At 41.6% G+C, this 23,247-nt stretch overlaps 1 protein-coding gene and 1 pseudogene across 16 annotated transcripts; one reads left to right on the plus strand and one right to left on the minus strand.

Annotated features, from left to right (window-relative positions):
• The first annotated feature begins 254 nt into the window (after positions 1 to 254).
• LOC110008543 (protein NRT1/ PTR FAMILY 5.4) lies at positions 255 to 21,709 on the plus strand. 16 transcript variants are annotated; one of them, XR_016045043.1, is made up of 7 exons: positions 255 to 996; positions 1,320 to 1,873; positions 5,134 to 5,193; positions 5,311 to 5,346; positions 7,328 to 7,400; positions 7,708 to 7,772; positions 20,779 to 21,709. XR_016045043.1 is itself a non-coding variant. In XM_088852582.1 (6 exons), exons 1-5 carry the CDS (start codon positions 748 to 750, stop codon positions 5,750 to 5,752), a joined length of 942 nt encoding a protein of 313 aa, XP_088708708.1. In that variant the 5' UTR covers positions 255 to 747; the 3' UTR covers positions 5,753 to 5,763; positions 20,779 to 20,875. The 16 variants fall into 16 exon arrangements, 10 of the variants coding, with proteins under 10 accessions (XP_088708708.1, XP_088708709.1, XP_020532178.1 ...); XR_016045044.1 differs by having other exon boundaries at positions 7,708 to 7,751; XR_016045045.1 differs by lacking the exon at positions 20,779 to 21,709 and adding an exon at positions 20,095 to 20,188 and having other exon boundaries at positions 7,708 to 7,751.
• Positions 10,365 to 11,012, minus strand: LOC148779834 (uncharacterized; annotated as a pseudogene).
• Positions 21,710 to 23,247: the final 1,538 nt, after the last annotated feature.

Consider the following 23,247-nt stretch of genomic DNA (forward strand, 5'->3'; position numbering starts at 1 on the left):
AAGAAAGTTGTTCAACCAGTCTTTTTCTAATTTTTCCAAAATTTCCTTTTGGTTTAAGGATGGAATACTCATTCTGAATTTTATTTTTTGTTAAATAAAAAAAATTTGGTCGGAAGAATGAGGATGTTCTCGGACCGAAGGGTAATTAAAAAAAAAAAAAGTAGATTTACCCATGTTCTTTGTAATTTTCACCTATAAATGGATCATTTCGTATTTTAGAAAAACAATTAAGGTATGTACTTGAATCACTCAAAAATAAAACAGTGTGTGGTAGCCCAATACAGATGCTGTAAGGAGGATTTCTACAAGACAAGGGGAGGCTCCGAAGTTTGTTAAGAAAAGTTGTTTTGTTTTTCCTTATAATGTTATTGGGCTCAGTCAGAAAGATTCCTCATACAAAAGCAACATAAAGGGCTGTTACGGCGTTGCCATGATTTGGGTTTTAAATTTGATGCTTTTTTCAAGCTATGGACGAGGCATATTAGCGTTTTCATTTTATTTTTTTTTAAATTCTTGTTTTCTTTGTAACACTGTATTTCTTAAACAACAAGATTTAATGGCCATGGCTCGTGGCACCGCAACCTCTCCACTGTTGGGCAGCGACGACCACGTGAAAGGGGCCACAGATATCAATGGTTGCCCTGCAGCAAGATCTAAGACAGGAGGATGGCGTTCCTCATTATTTCCCCTTCTTCATCTTGAATTTCTGTTTTGTTTTTTTTGTCTTATTTTTTCCCTTCTTTTTGGATGAAACAAGGCGTATGTGCGGTGATTGTAGGGGGAGAAATTGCAGAGCACATGGCCTTCTTTGCAGTTTCCTGCAATCTCATAAGCTACCTCACTGATTACTTGGGCCAAAGCACCTCCACAGCTGCGAAGAATGTCAATGTATGGTCCAGTATCGCTGCGTTACTGCCCCTGCTCGGGGCATTTGTTGCCGATTCTTTCTTAGGCCGCAACAAGACCATCCTGATCTCCTCCCTGCTCTATCTTCTGGTCAGCTCTCTTTCTTTTGATTGTTTTGGTATTTAGTTTCCTATGATCATGGAAACTGCGGTGCTTTGAAAATCAGTGGTCAAAGCGTAATTGTCGACCTTCGAGGAGAGGATTAAGGTCCAGGGAAACCCAGAATCACCTGATTCCCCTAGTTCCTGAAGTGTTTTCTCCAAATCACTGAACCAAACTGGTTTGGCAGGTGAACCGTTAGGAACCCTGTTTGGGGTCATAAAACATTGCTCAGGACTCTGTAATTTGTATGTTTATATGGCTGGATAGTAGCATGAATTCTTACTGATAAGTGAGAGAGATGTCCTCAACAGGGGTTTGCCTTGTTAACTCTCTCAGTAACCCCCACTTTTCGCCCCAATTCCGGAAGTAACTGTAGAGAAGGGCTCCTCGGCTCTTCCCCCTCAAAACTGCGAGTGACTCTATTCTTGTTCTCCATCCACATCGTGGCCCTCAGCCATGGGGGACAAAAGCCCTGCATACAGGCCTTTGGTGCTGACCAATTCGACGAGGAAAACAAAGAGGAGAGGAGATGGCAAAGCTCCTTCTTCAACTGGTGGAATGTGTGGGTGTGTGGAGGCGGAGCCATTACTGTGTTGGCAGTATTGTTCATGCAGGAGAGTTTTGGATGGGGTCTCGGGTTCGGCATCCCGGCAGTTGCCCTAGCGGCCGGGCTTATAGTGTTTGTATTGGGGAGGGGAAATTATAGATTGGTGATGATGAGGGATGGGATCCCTTTTACGAGGATCGCTCAGGTCTTTGTCGCAGTGATAAGGAAAAGGAATGCGAGATGGGAAGCAGGAAGCGAAAGGGATACTCTGTTTGTTGTAGACGCAATTATAGACCAACATCCAACCAAACTTTTCAGGTAATGTTTCTGATAATTGTAGTTGTGAATGGTTATTTTCTTTTGGATGTCTTAACCTACTATTTCAATATCGGCACCTCAAAAATCGGCTAACCAGTGTTCTATGGCTAGCTAGCTCTAGTCGACTCAAACTTTCCTGAGTAGGGCGAGGCCAAGTAGGGACAGTTCCATGGCATCTCATCCAAGAAAAAAATATAAAAAAATAGAAAAATATATTTATAAATAGTTTTTTGGATAACTTCGCTAGTTCTAAGGTGATTTGAGAACTTTCATTTTTTTTTCTTCCATCTTTTACAAAGTTTTTTCATTGTTTTTAGACCTCTAATAATTTCTAAAATCTCTTTTATGTCTTTTCTTCATTTTAACTATTTTTATTTTGATTTATTTTTCCTTTTTTGGGTCATGCAAGACTCAGCCGAGTCTGCCCGATTTGGCCAAGGGCCACACTCGACTAAACCAAGGGAGAGTACCTTGGCCGCGTCAAGTTTCTGAACACTCGCTGCAAATAGTGAATTATGATTATGGTGTTTGACAATCCTTCTTCAGCTCTCCCTCTCTCTCTCTCTCATTATTTGTAAACAACACCTTTGCATTGTTATTTCTCTTTGGCTCTTCTAGTAAGATGGTGACAACTTTATAGCAATCATAGAGGTGGTCTATGGATATAGTATTCAACCTTTGATTAGAAGAACATTGCCGAAATAATAATTTTCTTTTTTTGGGTTGCAGTATGTATAGAGCCCAGGTAAAGTGCACCTTCAAATAGTATCGAGAAATGTGGTTTCAATACTAGAAATTTTTTTGATAGCCTTAAAATATAATAAGTAGATCGATCAAATCTATGAAAACTTGAAAATTTTGAAAATTGTCGGTCCAAAAATACATTACAAGATGCACTATTTTCAAAACTTGATATCCATGTTTTTTCTCATGTCCCTGCATCTTGATGTTGAGATAATCAATTTGATGATATTTGAACATCAAAAATAACCTCTTCTAATGAAATTCTTGGGGTGGCTCTAATTTAATTGTTTAGAGCCTCGGCTTTATATACAATTTTTCTCTTCTTATTTTTCTTGAGCGCTGGCCAAATGCTTTAATGGACGAAAAGGACAGGTATAGTAACCTGCAATCGTGATTAAAGTATTGTGTTTTAGCATTATTATTATTTTTTCCATGCCAAAAAATCATTGTTCTTTCCTCTCAGATTCTTCTGGAGATAAATTTGATTCTAACTATAAGAGTTCATGATTTTACTCTTTGTTTTTTTGCCTTGTTGTCTTTTGATCGATGATTCCACTATTTCACTAATTTATGCACTTAGTTCATAATAATTTATGCAAAGCCCCATCTTATGCTAGTGGCTCTTTCTCATAGACAACAATGAGAAATAGAAAAATTGATCAAAAGGAACGGTTAGGTGGAAGTTGATGTCGTTTACATCAAGCAACTATAAAGGATAAATTTTTAAAATATGATAATTTAACATTTTAAGCCATGAAAACTGTAGTATTTGTTATAATGAATTTGAAAGTTGGTCTTAAACAATATTAGAAACGCATGGAAATTTCATAGTCAAAGTTACTTTAATCTTTATATTTTAAGAAATCTTAAAAAAGCAATACAACGAGTCATCAATGAAATTAAAAAGGAATTAAAATTCAAGATTAAAAGATAAAAGTTCTATAGAGCCAGTTTTATATTTTAATATTATAGTAAGAAAGGTAAGCATAAAATTATCAGCAATGAAAAATAGAATGGATAGAATTTTGGGAAATTAATGGAAAAACCCCTCTGCAAGATGAATATTCAAGAAAAAACTCGCAGATTTTCCATTCTACCGTTAGATACAAGTATTTCGTCATTTTATTATCCCTAAATTAAACCCATTTCGACAACCAAAATCTAAACCTGGATCTTTTTTTAAGTGAAAGTCTGTGTTCGAACTTTGGATGTCTTTTTTTAAGGACCAATATGGACATACAATGTTTGAACCGAACTTTAAAGCTACCTTTTTTGATAGATTTTTGAGGTGCATCCATAGTTCTACATTATAAGGTTGCAACATTAAAATGTAGAATTACAGATGCACCTCCAAACATCCATCGAAAAACGTTGTCTTAATGTTGAAAAAACCTCTAATGATCATCTCGACATGGAGATGTATGAATATGATAAAAAAAAAGATTTTGGGACCCAGAAATAGTGCATCTTGCAATACATTATCTAGATTGTCCATTTTCAAGATTTTCATATGTTCATAAATCTACTTGATTTTAACCATTTTTTAAGTTTAAAATTTTATAATTAGATATAAAAATAGATTTTGAGACAATCCTTAGAGTGGTTTTCACCAAAATTACGAGTTATGATAAAATTTGGAGGTGCGCCTTAATTGGATTGTTTAAGGTTGCAACCATATATAAACCACACCATATATATATATATATATTTTTTAATTTTGATTTGGTTGTATCATCTAGATTCAATGAGTCTATTTTCTTCTTTAATTTACATTGGTGTTTATAATGTCCTATTTTACCACACTTATAGCATACTGGAAGTTTTTTCCTTTTCTTTGTATTTGGGGAAAATTTATTAATCAATTTTCTCTTGGTCTTTTTATAATATTCTTTATCCTTATTATTCTTTTTGGCTTTAATATATTTTTATTTTTTGTATTTTTTCTTTTTCTTTTTTACGTAGTCAGGCATATTGTTTTTTGCGAAGTCTTTCCTTGACTTTTTCTGCAAATAGATATGGAAGACCAGCTATGAATTTTTCCTTCCAATGGTCTAGCTGGCAATCTTCACGTATTAATAGCCTTGAAAAGAATACATCTTTATACCATTTATAATGAGAAAGAGTAGGACAGCGTAAATTAGATAGCAAGTCTTCTGATCTTGCTGCTAGTAATGAAGTACTGCCTACAAAATGTAAAGTGATTGTGTATATCAGGGTATTGACAGCATCACTTTCTGTATATATAACTTCTTGATTTTGTTCATTTCTTCCAGTCCATTGTCTAGTATTGTTTAAGATCCTTTGTTTGGTATCATCATCCACATAAAAATCCCACCATCCCCGTAACCATCCTGTAAATCCATTTACTATTGCTTTGGCAACTTCTTGATCATGGTTGCCGGCCATTTTATTTGCAGAGGCATACATGGTCATATGTCTCATGACATCTAATATTTTTAATTCAGATAATCCATCAATTTGCCAATTGACTATTGACCTTCCTGAATAGGATACAGCCTGTTGTATGGAATCTTCTTCCATTTGAATATCAACAGGAGTAGGCCGTTTATGGTAAGGTAAGGCTGTTATGGGTTTCCAATATTTTTCATAAGCTATTTTATTGATGGTGTCCATTAGAGGTGTAGTATACATAAAAGCTTTTTCCTGATTTTGGATTGTATCCTCTATTATAGGTTCTTCTTCTGCGAGCATCATTGTTTCATGCTCAGGTATGACAGCTTTTCCTTTGTCAGATGACTCTGGTATTTGGGAAGTGATGGTTGGTGGAGGAATATTGATTTGGGGTATTTGAGGTGAAGGTACTCCTTTAAGATCTAGTTGGGATAGTTTGGAGATTAATTGATCCATCAGGGATTTATTATTTTCTCCAATGTGGAATTTATTCTTATTTAATTCAGGAGGTGGTTTGAATAATACTGATTTAGGAATGGGAGATATAGTAGGTGTTTCCTTGGATACTATTCTCTCTATTCGTTCAGTTTGCTTTCCAAGCGATTGTAGATATAGGTTGGTATAATTATTCTGTTCTACAATATGAGGTATGTATTCTTATTTTTTATTGATTTCTTTAGGTATGGCTTTGTATGGGGTAGCCACTATATCATAGAAGGATGAGGAATGTACAGGTTCATTCTTTTTTGGAATGCCTGCTTTAAGTATAATACTTTTCTCCGGTGGATGTATACTAGCTGTTGTAGTACCATCAGTACTTATATATGTCTTTTCTTCTATTGTTTGAATTTTTTGAGTTTTATCAAATGAAGGAATAGTAATATTTTTCTCTAAGCACATATCTCTTAGCCAGTGAAAGAATCCTATATTTAATCTTTCTTTATGTAAGAACTTATTATATTTCTTATGTAGTAATTCCAGTAGTCTAGGTGGCTGAAACCTTTTTACATACCATTCTCGGATATTTTTATTTTCTTTTGATAAATAATCTTTTTTAATAAAAGCTTTATTTAGTTTCCTTTGTTTCCTTTCTAGCTTGGCGGCTAGATAGGCTGCTATATATTCTTCTGAATATTGAGTAGCATCATTACTCTCCTCAAGTTGTAATGTACAAACTTGGAAGTCTTGTAATTCTTCTATACTGGGTTCAATATTAAAAGTTGTAGGATGAGGTGTTGATGTATATGTTGGAATTACAATATTATCTCTGGTTCTATGTGTTCCTTGAAATTGTATGTTTGAATTGGATAAAGACATTTGATTATTGGATGAAGAAGGGTGACTAGGAGGAGGTAATATGATAACATTTGGGTTGTGGGAAATTGATTTCCTACTTGGTATATTTTGTTTACTATTTCTCTTCCTATTAATGTCAATATCATCATGTGTATGTAAATTTGTTTTTTGAAATTGTATTTCTACATTTCCATCTGTATGTTCAATGATATGATTGGGAATATGATGTTGAGGAATTTCTTGTGGTTGATTGGCATTTTGTAATGCCCATGATTGAGGTAGAATTATATCTGACCATTTTATGGTTTTTGGAACTATCATATTAGATTTTTCTATATTTGTTTGGAACAAAATTGTTTGATCCTTTTGATCAAGTTTTAAGGTATTGGGACTTAATGTATTCATGACCTTATAGTATATTCTATAGACTATAGCAAGATTTTGTGAACCATGGATCATATTGAATCCATGTGTTTTGAGATTTATTGTCAATATATCTAGGATATTTGGATCGGTTAACGAAACAGAAAAATTAGGAAAACAGTTAAAATAAATTGGACCACTACAAAGGCTGGATTCAACCATGCCTAGTAGCGAGTCTGTGAATATATTGTGTCTTGTATCTCTTAGGCATACAAGCACAGAAGTGTTCAACCCTGGTCGGGTCAAAGGTTTTACGGCTATTTGAATGAGGCCAATGTGTAAATATTTGTAATTATTTTCTTTATGTTTTTCTATTACTTTTTTCGAGAGTAGGTGAAAGTCTTCTTGGTTTTGCGTTACTGAGAGACTTTCCTCTACAGTTTTGATGGCATAACCCATCTTTAGTTTGAAAGTTCCTTTATTATAGACATCATGTATTGGTACCTTAGGGATATTCCAATTCTGGATATTTTCCTCAATATCATTTATAATAATTTGTTCTTTATTCTTAACTCTAAGTTTTGAAGATGAAGGTACAGTTTTACCGGTAAGATTTCTTATGAGATTTGCCATCCGTAGGTTGCGGATAATGACAATCTGGACATTCAGTGGCCTTAGCTTTTTTCCCTAAGCGGCTCTCCTGGTCTTTGGGGTACTTTTCGTATCGGCGTTCACTTGTCTCTTGTCTTAACTCTCGGACCAACTTTCTTGGTGGTCAATCTCACTTAATTTCTTATGGTAGAATGTAGCTTTATCTTAACTTATGAAGTAGAAAGAACAGTTTTACAAATTCTACAGTTGTAACTGTTTGCACAGTTCCACTGTGGAATAATTCTACTGTTGTAATTTGTCAGACAGTGTATCACTGTATGGCTTTGATACCACTTTGCGCCAGGATCTACAGCACTGTCATTTGTTTTGTTTTGACTAAGTTTTATTTATTGGATTTTATGTTTCAGGTGTTGAAGTTTATTTTGGAAGCGATTTTCAGGACTTATAACAAGTATGTGAACAGCAAGCTGTTGTAAGTTACTATTGATTGCAATATTTTATAATAATTTAAATAGAATAATAGAATTCCTATGAACGGAACTATTGAGATATCAAGTACTATCCACTGTGCGTAACTAGTGTTACCTATCTTAATATTGAATAAAATTTTAAACTGCATAACGAGTAAGCAATGGAATCTTACAGAAAATCACACTAGCATCTTATTTATATTCACATGTGCTTACAACATGGAAATATTACAGAGGAAAGAAAGATATAAAACAAGCTATTACATGGAAATATTACAGAGGAAAGAAAGATGAAAACAGGAAATAAAACTGAGAGTTGACAAAGAGATAACCGGAAGGACAAAGAGATGAAGAACTTACTGAGCACACATACAGTAACTGGAAAACAGTTTCCAGTGATGAGGGCAGTATGAAGGTAAATTTGTGAGATTACAATCACACATAATTATAGAGTGAGGTAAGAGAGAACCTGATTTGAGCTATGAGGGCGAAGGATAGCTTCAAAGATTGCTGTGATGATGAGTATGAATTCGGATCTGGTATATATATATATATGGTGAAGACCCTAGGCCTGAAGTGGTCCTCTGCTGGCCTCCAACTGTAAGGGGAGCACCAGTACTTGAAAGGGTACTCTTCTTGGATTGTAAGGGTGTTAAGTCGATACAGGGACACTCTGAAGCATGCTTCCCTGCTGGCTGCCAGTCAGTGCTCGGTGGGATACTATGACCGTTGTTCGAACACGGTCAAGGTGTTGTTGGAAACTTGGAGCCATGCCAGCAATCCATGGCTGCTTGGTCATGGGGAAACAAGGATGTCTCTGCTTGACCTGTACTTCATCGGTGGGCTCCCGCACATCGGTGCTATGTATGACGAGTTCGTGCCCCCGAACTCGGTCATTTTTGGAGGTGAATGGGTCGGGAAAGAAGACCCACCAGCTGGACTACAAGAGTTGTTTGGGATCTACCAGCTGCTCTACTCTAAGACCAACAAGGGACGCCTCTCCTTCACCAAATGGGTGGCATTCTTCTATGGAGACTATGATGATAAGGCTGCTCCAAGCCTGAGAATAAAGCGAAAGGCATCCACGGAGAGAGCCCCTCTAGTATTTGAGCTGCATAGAGGGAACGACCACGTCTTTCTAGTGGCATACCTGGTGCTCTTCTTGTGCAAGTTCGGTCTCTGCGGAGGAGCAGACACCATTCATCCAAGCACTTTTTATGTAGCCCGTGACATGACGAGGGGGCGAGAGTACGCGCTCGCACAACCGGTCTTGTGCAGCATCTATTATGGCTTGGGAGCCGTGTTCAGAGGAAAACTCTATCAAGGCGACGAAGGAGGGAACGACATAATGGATGGAGAAGCCTTCCCATGGGACATCATGATGCCTTTCCCCATCTACTATGTGTACGGATGGCTTGGGGCTTATTTCCCCAACACCTACCTCAAAAATAGGGTGTTGGATGAAGTAATGTGCCCATTTCTTCTGAGGATAGCTGGGCAGAAAGTAATCTTTCACACTCCTGGTCATGCACGCAACTTGTTCTTCAATGACCATCTTCATATGAGTAGACCCGCCTTCCCAGTTGGAAACCTCACAGATCGTGCTTTTGCCGATGAGCTGGGCAGGAGCCTAAATGGTGCTCCTACCACTCATAAGGAGCTGATGTACATGCCGAGTGTGAGAGGCGGGGTGCTACCTTACTGTATCATTCATAATGTCAAGCTTGAGGGGTATTTCCCTCATCGATTTGCCCGACAGCATGGGCTGGACCAAGGGTGTCCATTTTTGGTGTTCTTTGAGAAGCGGCATAGTAAAGCTGGCCGCAAGAAGAGGGACCAGCTAAGGACCCATCGTGAGACCCGGCTCCTGAGGCACATTCACACAGCTTGGGCCACGTGCTTGGAGTTTACAGAGGTCAACAAGTACATGCTGCCATATTTTGACAGAAGAGTGCGAGCAACTGTGGCCCACAAACTCTGGTGGTGGATCACCAGTAAGGGGTATTAGGAAGCCGACCACCCTTGGAAAGGGGATAACTACCGTTGGAGCCAGGATACGCGGTAGAGGAAAGTGACGATGACTCCTCCATTGGGGGAGATATTCACCCTGGGCTTCCCCTGGAACTGGCTCGTCGTTAGGCGGCCACGCTAGATTGTCGCGAACAAGTCTCTACCGTGGTTTCTTAATATGGAGAAGAAGACAGAGATCATTTTTTATAACCTCTCTGCTAGTTTCAAATGGAAGGAGGGTCGCAAGGTTACAGGGTATGAAGGGCACCAGGTCCAAGGTTTGAACCAGTTGATAGGGAGCGACCCCCACAGCAAGCTTGCTAATGGCTCTTCTCAAGGAGGAGCTTCTGAGACTGCTGCACCCTCTCAAACAAAGGGGAAGAAGAGGAAGTGAGCTGCCCTGACCATTCCTCATGCAACTGCTCTTCGGCCTTCGGAGCGTAAGGGGCTCATGCGTCAAGTGGTTCAGGAGCCGGAAGATGGCTCTCCACCGGCTGCTTCTTCGGAGTCATACGTGTCTCCTACTATTTCTGCATCACCTTCTGCTCTTGAGGATCTGTCTTCCTCCTTTAGTCTTCAGAGACTCAGGCTGGTGCCTCAGATCCTACTGCACCGATTGAAATTGCTTCAGACCAGGAAGTAACGTCCGTAGCTGAAGGAGAGGGCCCAATCCCGATGGAGATGAGCAGTGCTGATGAAGCCAACCTTGATGAGGCGGTTGAGGCGAGGGCTGCTAAAGCTCAAGAGGTTGCTATGCCTACCGAGGAAAGGGAATCCTCGGTAGAGCTTGTGATCATAGAAGAGGTTGGTGCCCCAGGGACTGAAGAGGGGCCACTCGAGTAGTAGGAAGTTGCTGCCCCAGGTGATGTAGCTGTGGGGTATGTAGAGGCAGGACATCCTCAAGGGTCAGACTTTGAGGGCCGAGAGGCGGTGCCCCTGGCTGTAGAGGAGGCGGGCCCTATGGGAGAGCTTGTAGCTAAAATATATATCATGGAGGACAAGGGCGAAGACGAAGAGGGGGAAGGTGTCGATCCTACCGAGGCAGAGATGGCGGTTCAAGAAGAGAGGGAGCGGAGAGAAGACGCCGCCGCAAGAGAGGAAACTACTGTGGTACACCATTAGAAGGTAGCTCCAGGAGGGGAGGTCACCCTTGCCCTGGCTAAGGCTGCGGAGCTTACAGGGGGTGAAGCTGCAGCACTTGACCACGAGAGGGTTGAGCAGAAAAAGGCCATGGAAGAAGATTTGGGTAGAAGGGTTGTTGCTGAGGTACTAGGGCAGCTTGAGGTTGCCCTTGAATCTGGGGAGCCTGAGGCCTTGGCTGCAGTTGGGGATTCTCCTGTTGTAGTTATACCTGTTGCGCTGCTTGGACCCATCCTTAGTGGAATTCCCGACATTATCATGGAGTTGCTTTGAGTAGGCTTTCAAAAGTTGAAGGAGCTACCCCTGGCCAAGCTTGGGGATGCGCTCATGCAACTAAAGCAGCTTGCCCTGGGAGGCACCCCCGAAACCATCCCTTACTTTTGGCAGCATTGTGAATGAATTGGAGGGATGGAGGGTAAAAGCTCTGCGGGAGGAAGAGACTGTAGCACGGTTAGGGGGCTCCCTCATAGAGTCCATGGAAGCCTCGTTGGCAAGCAGTCGCGAACTGGTGGAGGCTCAGCTACAAGAGAGAGAGATCGTTGTCTCTCATAAGTCCGCCATTGCTGAGAAGGCCGTAGTACACAATATCAAGGTAATGACTCTGAAGGCAAAAATAACCAAGTGGGTGTGGGAACTTGAAAGCTGGAGAAGGAGACGACAGCCTGGGAAACTGAGGATAAGGAGCTGGACCAGAAACTGTTTAACCTCGAATACTCCTTAAGCGAAAGGTTGTCCTAGGTGGAGCATGAGGCAGGGTTGGTGGCCGAACTGAGGGGAGACCTCCAGTGGGCGACCGCATCGATCGAAGAGTGCAAGAGAAAGGACAATGAGATCATTGACCGCTTTTGACAGTGCCTTCTTTCTCTTTTTCTTTTCATTTCTTCCAATGTAAAGAAACAAACGCTTGTAATGCCCACTTGATTTATGAATGAAATAGTTGTTTTCTTTTTCTATGTGAGGCACGTCTTTACTCTTTCTTCTATTTTTCATTGCTTCTGCCCCTTCATTGTGTGAGATGAACAAGGATAGCCCACTCCTTGCTTCGTCTTTTGACAGCTTGTCATGGCTCCAGTGACCTCGAACAGGGGAGTAGTTGCTTCCTCACCCCTTAGCGTTTGATTGGATAGGGGCTCATAATTCATGGTTCTCATGATTTGGTGAGCCTGTTCACTGTAAATACTCCAATCTATGGGAGCTTTGACTTCACTTCAAGATGCATTTCTCTTAACTCATCATAGATCTTGGTCTCAGGGACAAACTCCTTTAAGTGCTTTGAAGCGATGCTCATAACCTCCACACTAATTCTGGAGGCTACAAACCTCACTTCTCAGCTCTGCCATGGGGTCTTGTTCCTGAGAACCAGAGGGCTGACTCTTGTCCACCAGTACTTCTTCGAGAGCCTCTCAAGAGTGTAAGGCCTTCATTTGGCTGTTGGTGATCTCCTTGTTCAAGGAGGATGGGATTTGGAGTACCTTCCTTGGTGGTTGGTATGTCAGTTCTGCTTCTAGAACAACAATGGGGACATGCAGGACCTTTTGCTGGTCCGGCGTATAGGTGACCCTCAGTGCTGGAAGGTCAACCTATAGGGCTTCCTCGGTCTCAGGAGTTGCTTCTAGATCGTCATTTTGTTCTGACCAATTAGAAGTAGAGATAGAGGGGAAGCTTCATCTTCGGGAGAGGACACCATGACCTTAGAGAGGAGGCATGGAATACTTGGGTAAATAGGAGTCAAGGGGAGGATCTTGCCTTGTCTTTCCTCTTCTTTGAACATGTTCGTAATCATTCGCCTAAGGTCTTCAACATCATCATGAGACAACGGTCATGCCTCTCTTACAGGCTTCCGATCATCATTTTATGGCCTTTCTGGTATTGGAAGGTCTGTGACATAGTACTTAGCATCAGCATAACGAATCTCGGCTACAGGGAACGGTATTTTATCAACATAGATTGTGTGTTGTCTCCCATCTCGACTATGCTTGAAGCATTGGTGGAGCATGGAAGGGACCACTTGCTGATCATGAAGCCAAGGGAGGCCGAGCAAGACATTGTAAGATGTATCGGTGTCGATTACATGAAACTGGGTGTAATCATTCAAGTCACTGATCTTGAGGCGGAGACGAACTGTCCCTGTCAATTTTTCTCCTGATTGGTTGAACCCTTGCATAGTGATGTGGGTAGGAGTGAGGACCCCAGTCGGGTGAGGATCCTTCTTGGGATCAGGTTGACTGCTGACCCTCCATCCAGCATAATCCGGTTGATAGGGCAGGCGTGTAATTCACCATTCACGAAGAGGTGGCGATTGCGAAATTTTCCCCCAACTGCAGGTCATCTTCAGAAAAGGTGATTGTCAAGCACCCACCCAGGATGGCTGACTCCACCTCAATAGGCTCCACTTTAGTCTCGTACGCTTCTAAGTTAGAAAGGGCTTGAACCAGGGCCATACGGTAGTCTCTGGATAGCATAAGGGCATCATAGGTACTTAGAAGGGCCGGAAGCTTTGTCAAATGCCCAATTACGTCATATTTCACATTATCCTCATTAGCCTTATATATTCTTGATCCAATCACTGGTTTGGGTGGCAAGGTAGGTTTAGGAGTAGGTTTTGATTGAGTTTCGGTTTGTGACACTGGTCGAGTTGTTCGGCCGGTGCGATCTGGGCTGATGGGTAAGTAATAAGGATTTGTATTAGGGATGCAGAAATTTGAGGTTGCGGCTTAAGGAACAGTGAAGGATCAAGAAACTTGAGGACTTTGAGCTTCTGAAGTGTGGGTTGTAGCTTCTTCCCTGAACTTAGGCTCATTTGCCCCATGCTGGATGGTACTTCCAAGATCTGCACCATATGGGAGGCCTCCTTGGAACAGGAACTTGAAGATGGCCTGGACTTGGCTTGGGCTGTCAGGGCGTCAACAACTAACAAGAATCTAGCCGCCTGGGCCAGCATCTTTCTTAAGCGCTTCCGTCGCAACCTGTTGATGTTGGTGCCTTCGAGCTCTCTATTTAGAGCGTCGAAATCTGGGCATTGTTGAATTGTACCTGTGAAATAAATAAAAGAGGAGGGAGGAGAAGAAGAAAAGGTGGAGTTAGAATGTCCTGTGCTGCTTTTTACATCGTTGCCAGAATTGGATGTGTGCAGGGGGTGTTTTAGGTCTTGCCCCGGCTTTGACCTTTGAGGGGTGCCACCCATATTGGACAAGTCCCGAGGAGCTGATGACTCAAGGATGTCTACTTGATCGGACGAAGCGATAAGGCCAGTTGCGCCAGGGATGAAGTTTTGTAAGGTTGGTAGTGGAGGAAGAGGCTTGAGAAATTCTCCTTTTGGATCCCTTGATAGGTGTTTGTTCTGTCTTATCGAGCTGATGAGTAGCCCTGGCTTGGTGGATTGCCTCACGCTTTAAGGACTTGAGCCTACTTCGTCCATGGTAGACTTCCCAGGGCTAAGAAGTCGAGGGTTCTGAACGGTCTAATGTAGGCTCATAGGGGACCTGTAGTGGGATTTCCTCTTGGATGGGAGTGATGGCTTGGAAGCGTTCAAGGAGAACGACACAAACAATGTGACCTTTTTGTACCTTCTCGATAACTATAGCTTCGAAACTGGAGCATTCTTTCAACTCATGGCCCCATACCTGGTGATATGGGGACCAGATATTTTCTATACCTCGGGCAAGATGCTTAGGTTGTCTAGCGGGCTTGGGAGTGACGAGACCCTGTTGGAGCATCGACTCAAAAAGGGCTTGCAGAGGGTCTTGAGCATGCGATGGTTGTGTCTATCAGCTAGAGTAGAGAAAGAGGTCCCAGGATAGAGGCAATTGGGCTGCTACCTTGGAGTCTGTAGGCTTCTATCTGTCATCAGGCCTTTGCCCCGAATTCCCTTGTGAGGTCCAGGTGCATGGCTGACCTGGGGTGGCTGACTCAAGATGGTACTCTTAGGGAAAACCTTTAAGTACTAGGTCTCGAGGTGCTTGCCTGGCGAAGGAAGAGTGACAGAAGAAGGAACTAGTTCACAGCTCCGCCTGCGGGATTGAGAAGGAACATGTGAAGCTGGTCCGTGTGCACCTTAGGAGTTAGCCACTCGAGTGACTTGGGGGTCAGCACGGGCTCGATCTGCTGGTCGACCTTAGGAGGCTGAGACCTACGAGCTCGTGTCTGTGAGGGACCGAGTGGGAGCTCATCTCTCACAAGTGGAGCTATGTGTGCTGAGAGAAAGGACGAAGTGGTCGACCGTCGTGTGCTCGAGTTAGTGCAGAATTGGTGCTGCTTCGAGCTGTGGGATGCAAATGCATGGCGCATGAAGGGTTCGGTCTGGGAAGGCCTAGCCTTGAACGCGAGCTCAAGGCAGCATGAAAGTTGCCTCGAGGTGTGGCGCGAGTGGTTGGACCACGAGCCGTCAAGTTGGTGCGAGAGGTGGAGGCCCCAGGATCTCCGCCTATGTGTGTCGAGCCTCTAAGCATAGAGGTTCGGGGTGGTGAATGAGTATGGGGAGTGGCCTTAAGGCGACTCTCTGGAGCTATGGCAATCTGCTTTCCTTTCGCAAAAGAGAACAGGGCAGCCTTTCGGCCTACCTCAGCATTATGACCGGCAAGGGACTTGCTAGTAACAGGGTGTGTGTTGTGTGTGGTGCCATGTGTGCCCCCAATGTGAAGGGCCTTGGTGGAGGGTCCACTAGGGCTAGGAAGTGGGGAGTTAGGGACCTTCAAGTCCCTTCTCACACCAACCCAGGAAAGAACCTAGGAGCCGGACTGTGAGTTCTGACTCAAGAGGAGTGTAGGAAACGAGGTTTGAGAAGCTCGCTTCCTCGAGACGGTCATGAGTGCAGGGATGATAAAATCCCCAACTCGAATGAACGGTTGACCAACCCAGATGCCATGAAATATAGTGCAGAAAGTAAAAGGTGATGTGATCAAGCAAGAGCGAACTGACGAAGGGGTAATAAGTCCCCAGTAGAGTCGTCAAGCTGGTTAGGTGTCTCGATCTCGGCTCCCCAGATCTAGGTGATTGGGTGACACGTGTCTCAGGTTTAGAAGACCCAAGACCTGAGACCGCTCTCTCGGGAACCTCGTTCACAGAACAAGGGCAGGTGCCCAACTGGTGAGAGAGGAATTTTGAATGTGAGGTAGGGATCAACCTCACCTAGGTTCGTGACTTATTAGAGTTAACTCACGCGGGTGCCCTTTTAGATCACGACGGAAAGCCCTCCAGCTGCTTCAGCTGGTTTGGAATCTCCTCCCTTGACTTGCGACTCCTTGCTTTCTGGACAACACTATGATGGTTAACTTGCAAGTTAAGTGGGCCGAAAGACCCACCCTTGTCTTAGGGTAATGCACATTCATTTAACAGAGAAGATGAGAAGTTATGGTGATGAAGAAGGAGGTTCGAATAAAGAAAGAAAAGAGAAGAGGACTTGATAAGGGGACGAGACTAGCACGATAGCTGGACCAGTACGATGATCGACTCGAAATGGTAGTATGACGGACACGGCAACTCAGACCGACACGACAACAATACTACTAGAAACCAAGGCCAACATGACTATCCCAATCTGGTGTGGCAGCAAGACGGACATGGTACTTAGGACTAGCACGACGATAATACTAGTCGACAACCAGACCACTATGACAGTGCTAGACTGAGTCTATCCTTCAATCAAGCAAGAATGAGGAGAAAAGAGAAGAAAAGAAGGGGTGAGACGGCGAAAAGGGAGGGTCCCAACGACGTTAAGCATTACCACCCACAGTCGTGGAGTAGCAATGTCACGATCCCTGGACGACGCTAAACATTGCTGCTCACGGTGAAAGGGGCAGGCAGCAAACGTCAGACAGTGTTAAGCATCGTCGTTGGTAACACAAGAAGGCAGCACATACCTCCGTGCGCAGCGATAGGCATCGCCATTCGCAATACGAGAAGGCAGCACATCCCTTGTGGACGGCGATAGCTTCTGGTGAGGCGCACGACGATAGCTTTTCATGAAGCGCACGACAATAGCTTTTCGTTTGCGCTTACGCAGGACACCAAGGATATGCCTGCAGACGGCGATAAGCGACGCCGTCTGCAAACCTCGCTGAGAAATAGAGACGAATGATGAGATGGAGAAAGAAGCTCGCACATGGAGCTGCCATCGCCATACATGACCTGTGAAACCACAGGAGGGGGAAAGAAAGGAAGAGGCATGCACAGCACTGCCACTGCCACGCATAGCCTTTGAGAAAAGCTCAGACGAAGAAAAAGAAAGAGAAGAGTAGAGAGAAGAAGAGAGGGAAGAAGAGAAGAGACAGAGAAAGATTTACCTTAAGCCTAGGGGTACAGACTCAAAAGTTTCTCTCTCCTTCCTGTCTCTCTCAAAAATTGACCCAACAATGAAAAGAGATGGCAATTTTATTAAGCAAAAGTTATGTTTCCATGTACAATGATAGTACGTGATATATATAGAGTTTTGCCCAAACATGGGTGGATTAATCAAAATAAACCTAATTGTTGAAAATTAAGATTTAATTGAATTAAATAAAATAAAAAAATAGGGGAAAAAACGACATAGTTTCCGCTTCTTAACAATTAGGAAAATTTCATAACAATCCCTGTTGCTACCTTAGAATGTGTGTGATCTTTCATGGGTGATCCGAGGTTGCTCTGATGCCCGTTTTTCCGAAAGATGATTATTTTCTTGTATGGCTCGGCATGGCAATCGATTTGATACCAACTTCGAGGTATGGATCGTGTTTTTAAGCCACGATCGTGTGACTTGAACTTTGGATGAATCTTACAAACTTCGGATCGATAGTGTGCTCGTTCCTTGATATTTTTCTGTGATTTATTTGTTGGATCCCATTGAGCATGCTGTCACGATCGTGTGGCAATAAACGCAGCTCGATTTCGTGTCCAGACGAGGATTTTGTAACTATGGAGTTTTGGTCAGAATATGGAATTCCTATGCCAGAATTTACAGTCACTTCATCGGCTTCATGTCCAAAATTCAACCGTCCATCATGCACGGGGCTCGGACCAGTGATAACCATGGACCTTACGCACGCAATGCAACTAGTTTCACGTCGATCGGAATCGCGAGCCTCGTGATTTGGCCGCTTGAGCGAGACGTATCGTTGCTGATTTTCCTGCAACTTTCTTCACGGATCAACAACTTCTCTCTGCTTTTCTTCGCACTTGGGCATCATCACAAGGCGTGCACATATCGAAACGCATGTCCTAACGAGATGAACATGCTCACAAAATTTTAGTACGATCTGACCTCGAACGAGTGAGATATGAGCATCTCAAGTCACTAATTGCCCCTTTAATGGTGATTACTTGCTGGGTGGCCACATGGGAATAGTGTGTGGCTCCTCCTGTTTTGATCTTTTACCCATAGCCTCTTCTTGGAGTGTCCATTTAACCTGAAATTTGACCCCTGGGGGTTTTCAACCGTGTCGGAATTAATGGCGGTGGTCCCTACGACCGTTTGATGCTCCAAAAGTAGGGTTCCAGTTATAGGGGTCCGTTTCAAGGTACCAAAGGCTGATTCTGCCGAAACTATTTCTTAGTTTGCACTGCCTTAGACATGTCGGAGTGCGACGAAACTAAGCGTGAGAATTTTTGGAGTCATTATGAAGATCTTGACCCATTCTATGGCCATTCTCAGGCTGTCAAAATTTTCACTGTTTGTCAAGCACCGGCTTCTCTATTTTATTGACCCATGGTGCTGAAAAATGTCTTCAAACAGAGATTCCAGCCACGAAGCGCCGGAGCTAGATTTCGGAGCGAGAGCACCACCCTAGTTGAGTGCTCTCAGTAACCATGGTTTGAACATGAGAAAAAATGGATTTCAAGTCTTGGACATAGGGCATTTTGTAATATTTTTTCTCAACTGTCAATTTTCAAGATTTTTAAGTGTCATATATCTAAACCATCTATACTATTTTTCAAGCTTCAAATTTTATAATAAAGTTGAAAATAAATTTTCAGGCCATCACAAAGATTTTCAGTACTAAAACAACATCGTTCGACACTATTTGAAGGTGCACCTAACTTTGATTATCTAGGGCCTCATCCTTATACAAACCGCACCCTAAAAAGAAGGAGAGGCCATTTAGCCATAGAGTTCTAAAAAGACAAATATAGAGAAGAGTGGGAGTTGTAAAGTGCCTATTGTTGCCAAATTTTGTTTGAAATAAAATGTTGTGTTTTTTATGATCAATGACATACCCCTATTCATTTTTGCATTAAAAGTAAATGATCTTATCGTATATTTTCCTTTTACAAAACTAAGTGTACGTAAGAGATGTGATATTGAATGAGTAAAATAGCCCCATCAACACCTTATTTGGTTTGGCATGAAAGGGGCTGGGGTTGTGGTAGTAGCATCCCCACATCTAGTCACCATATTATGGTTTCTATTCCTACCACCAACACATTCAAAAATTTATCTCTTAATCTACTTAAAAAAACAGGTAGGGCCTGTCTTTCCCACTAAATTACCGGAAAAAAAACACCCTATTCGGCTATGGAGGTTCCTTGTGATGTGGTCCCCTTCGCATGCATAAGAGAAACATTCAAAACATCCAGAAAGTTCTAGATCTCATGTATTATACACTCATAATTTGGGGAAGGTATACCAAGGATGGATGTTTTATCTGTCTCCCTCCATCACTATTACATTCAAACAATATATCTTGTTTACTGAATGAGATAGAGACCTTTGAGTAGGGCCTAAGCCTCAACCTTGTGAACACACTAGTCCTTGACAGACCCTTAGTATGATCATGGATTCCTCCTATTTTCATATCTAGGTAATACACATATGCCTGCCCTTCCCATCTGTCCATTGGAAGGGAGGGGTGTGAGGGGAACCATCTGTTGGGCTTCATTTTGAAGAAGCAAAATGCTTGATGTAGGACAGCAGATCTATCAGCACAAAGTTAGAACCTTTCTGTTCTTCACCCATTAATATCTTCCAAACCCCTTGATTTGTCCCATGAGCACCACTTTTTCCCCTCTAACATTGAGAAAACTGCACTAGTGTGCTAGTAGTAGCTCTAGACATATTCCCATAGACTAAAACAAACACACATATAAGGAGTTCCAGCATATACCTTTGATCAAACATAGAGAATTATTTTTTCGAGTGCAATTACAGTGATTTGTATGTTGCATAAATTTACATGTATTAATATTGCATGGGCTTGTTAGGTACACATGTATGGGTCATAACTTACACGAATGTAGTGGAATATATGAAAGAAAGGGGCTGGTGGAGAAGGCATCACTATAAGTATGAAGCAATGCATCAATTGACCAACATAGACTTCAGGAAAGTATCTTAGTACAAGGTGATCAATGATCAGACTTATGAAAGAACATTTTGTTTCAATTTTTTGTTGACATTGCATTAAGCATTATATTATATTGATACACTTGGTTAAGCAGTCATCAGGCCTGGTTGTTTAAGGTTTTATCATACTTAATGAATGGCAAGATGCATGCCCATAGGTGGTGTGTACTGTCGAAAACTCCAGCATGGTAGAGAGAAATGGAATAGAGAGGGATAACTTATCCCACTTGCTCTCTATTTTCTCCCCCTATCTACTTAGGTAAACAGAGTCAGTGCCACATTGATGCACCCAATAACCCATCTAAATTTCTCATGCCCTAATGACACATTATAACCAAACATTTGTTTTCTTTTTTGTCTTAGCATATTCTTTTATCCCATTTTAATATGCCAACATATGCTTAGCTTATCTCTTAAAGGCACACACAGAAGGCAGTATATTGTAGTAATATCTCTTCATTAAACAACCTCATGTTAACTACACTTCTATTTATTGTATGATAAATTTTATGAATCTTTTTAATTAGAAAGAAAACTGGCAGGTGGTTGGACAAAGCAGCTGTTCCAGATGATCTAGTTGACGAGTCATTTCCCAAGAATAGATGGAGACTCTGCACGACTACTCAAGTTGAAGAAGTGAAGCTTTTACTGCAATTTCTGCCTATCTGTGCCAGCCGCCTTACCTATGCTACAATTTACGCACAGTGCATCACCTTCTTCACCAAGCAAGGCCAGACGATGGAGAGAACCTTTGGTTCAACCTTCCAAGTGCCACCCCCTGCTCTTCTCGCTCTCATAGGCATGTCCTCAGTGATCATAACCACCTTATATGACTGCCTATTCGTCCCAATCGCCAGTACTATCACAGGAAAAACTAGTGGGATAACGGAATTGAAGAGGATCGGTGCAGGACTTGTGATACTAACTGTTTCCATAGTAGCATCGGCTCTAGTAGAATCGGAGAGGCTCGAGATTGCAAAGGAGCATGGCTTGCTAGACGAACCAAACGCTACAGTTCCCATGAGTATTTCTTGGTTGATACCACAATATTTGCTATTTGGTTCAGCTGATGTGTTCACCAAGGTGGGATTGCAAGAGTTACTTTACAGCCAAATGCCCGATGGGTTGCGAAGTTTGGGGGGTGCTTTGTACCTTAGTATCATTGGTTTGGGGAGTCTTTTGAGCAGTGTACTGATTGCGCTTGTTGAAAAGATGAGCACAGCAGGTGGTGGGGAGAGTTGGTTTGTTGATAACCTCAACCAGGCGCACATTGATTACTTCTACTGGTTCCTAGCTCTGCTAAACACCATTTCCTTTTGTGTGTATGTCTGGTTGGCTAATAACTACATCTACTACAAGAATGCGAGCCGCATACCATGAGGAGAAAGGCAGAGTGAGAGAGAGTCTACTCACTGTAGTTTGTTGTTTAGTGTACATGCTCCATTGATATGAAAAAATGAATATTTTTCTGTTTCTCCATCTTCAAAGACCCTTTTTATAGGGTTTTGAAAATCGCCTCAGGCAAGGTACTCGGCCCAGTCCAAAGTGAGTACATACCCACATGTAAAATGTAGGAAAATTCAAAAAGGAAAAAAAATAACACAACATCTCTAACAAATACCAAAAACATAAGAAAAAGCTAAGAGTTAATAGAAATCATTAAAAGACTAAAGAAGATAAAAAAGATCTATAAAAGATGGACTATTCAAATTTTGATTTATACCTTGAATATTTAAGAAAAATTAAAAGAAAGTGAAGTGAAAAATATGAAAGTTCTCAAATCATCTTAAAAACTATCAAAATAATATAAAAATACTCTAACCAATATATTGATACTTTCTGTGTTTTTATATTCCTAAGATTTTTTATGGGGTTTTTGTTCGCCCAAATACAGTGAATCTTTTTTGTTTAAAAAAATAAATAGAGCTAAAATAACATACAAGTGTGAACTCAACCATAAATATTAACAAACATATGGCATACAACTCTATCAAAACACCCACAAAAAGTCGTAAATTTCTTGACTCAAGAAGATGAACAAAGGTTACTAACTTTGTTATCCACAAAAGAATCAAAATCTAAAATCAATTGCAACTATTGTAAAACTCTTCTAAGCAAATCCCAAAATAATTTCCAGCAATCATGTACCCATAAAACATTCAGCTAAATCATTCCAACAAAATTAAATGATTGCCAGTAATTTTTCTTTTGCTCATGCAACCTTTATCAACCTTCAAGTCTATTTTCAATTGCAAAATATGAGGGAAAAAAAAATCAGAACAAACTCACCAAATTCATATGGATTTGCGGGCATAGTTTTGTAGCTTTTCTAGATAGAGAGTCTTGTTGAGAATGAGTTTTCCAACAGTATATTATATAAGAGGGAAGATAAGACTACTAAAAAACAGTGGTTAGCAAATGACCTAGAGAGAAAAACTATTGTGAGATGCGACACAGTGCTGTAAATTATCGTGTGACACTATAGGGCTCTCACAGAGATGAGAAACATGTCCCTAATACTGAGCTCACAAGAAAGCTTAAGAGAGAGAAAGAGGTTTTAGGGAGAGAGAGAGCTCATGCAAAAGAGCCCTGGCCTCCCAAAATCACTCCCCATATATAGTCACAAAGAGAAAATGAGAGAGACATGTATAGAGAGAGAATGACCAACTTTTAATAGCTATATAGAAGTTGATTGAGTAGTACATCCTCAAACAACAAATCCATCCACACATATGATCCATCCACTCAATGGCGTCAACCATATATTCATGTGCTCATCAATTGTCATGACGTATTGCGTGATCATCAACCATATCATGAACTTCACCTACATACTTTTAGATCAGTGGACTTTCTCTCTCTCCCTAGTGTCCTCCGAAAATCATCCGACACTGACACCATGAAAAGTACATCACCCAAGGAATCTCTATCACCTAAAAAGGTGAATAACCATCAACACAGTGAATCATGACATGATCTCATAAGGATCCTCAAACTATCCAAACTAGCCA

The sequence above is a fragment of the Amborella trichopoda genome, chromosome 11, assembly GCF_054954075.1.
Source record: "Amborella trichopoda isolate Santa Cruz 75 chromosome 11, AtrichopodaSantaCruz75HAP2 v2.0, whole genome shotgun sequence".
In the NCBI taxonomy this organism is placed as follows: domain Eukaryota; kingdom Viridiplantae; phylum Streptophyta; class Magnoliopsida; order Amborellales; family Amborellaceae; genus Amborella; species Amborella trichopoda.

Excerpts from the sequence above, each read along its gene's own strand:
- LOC110008543 (XM_020676519.2), top strand. The coding sequence starts at position 748 with ATGAAACAAGGCGTATGTGCGGTGATTGTAGGGGGAGAAATTGCAGAG. Across the intron at positions 1,874-5,133 it reads CATCCAACCAAACTTTTCAG|CCTGTTGTATGGAATCTTCT; the intron begins GTAATGTTTCTG and ends AATAGGATACAG. Across the intron at positions 5,347-20,778 it reads CATCATTGTTTCATGCTCAG|GTGGTTGGACAAAGCAGCTG; the intron begins GTATGACAGCTT and ends GAAAACTGGCAG.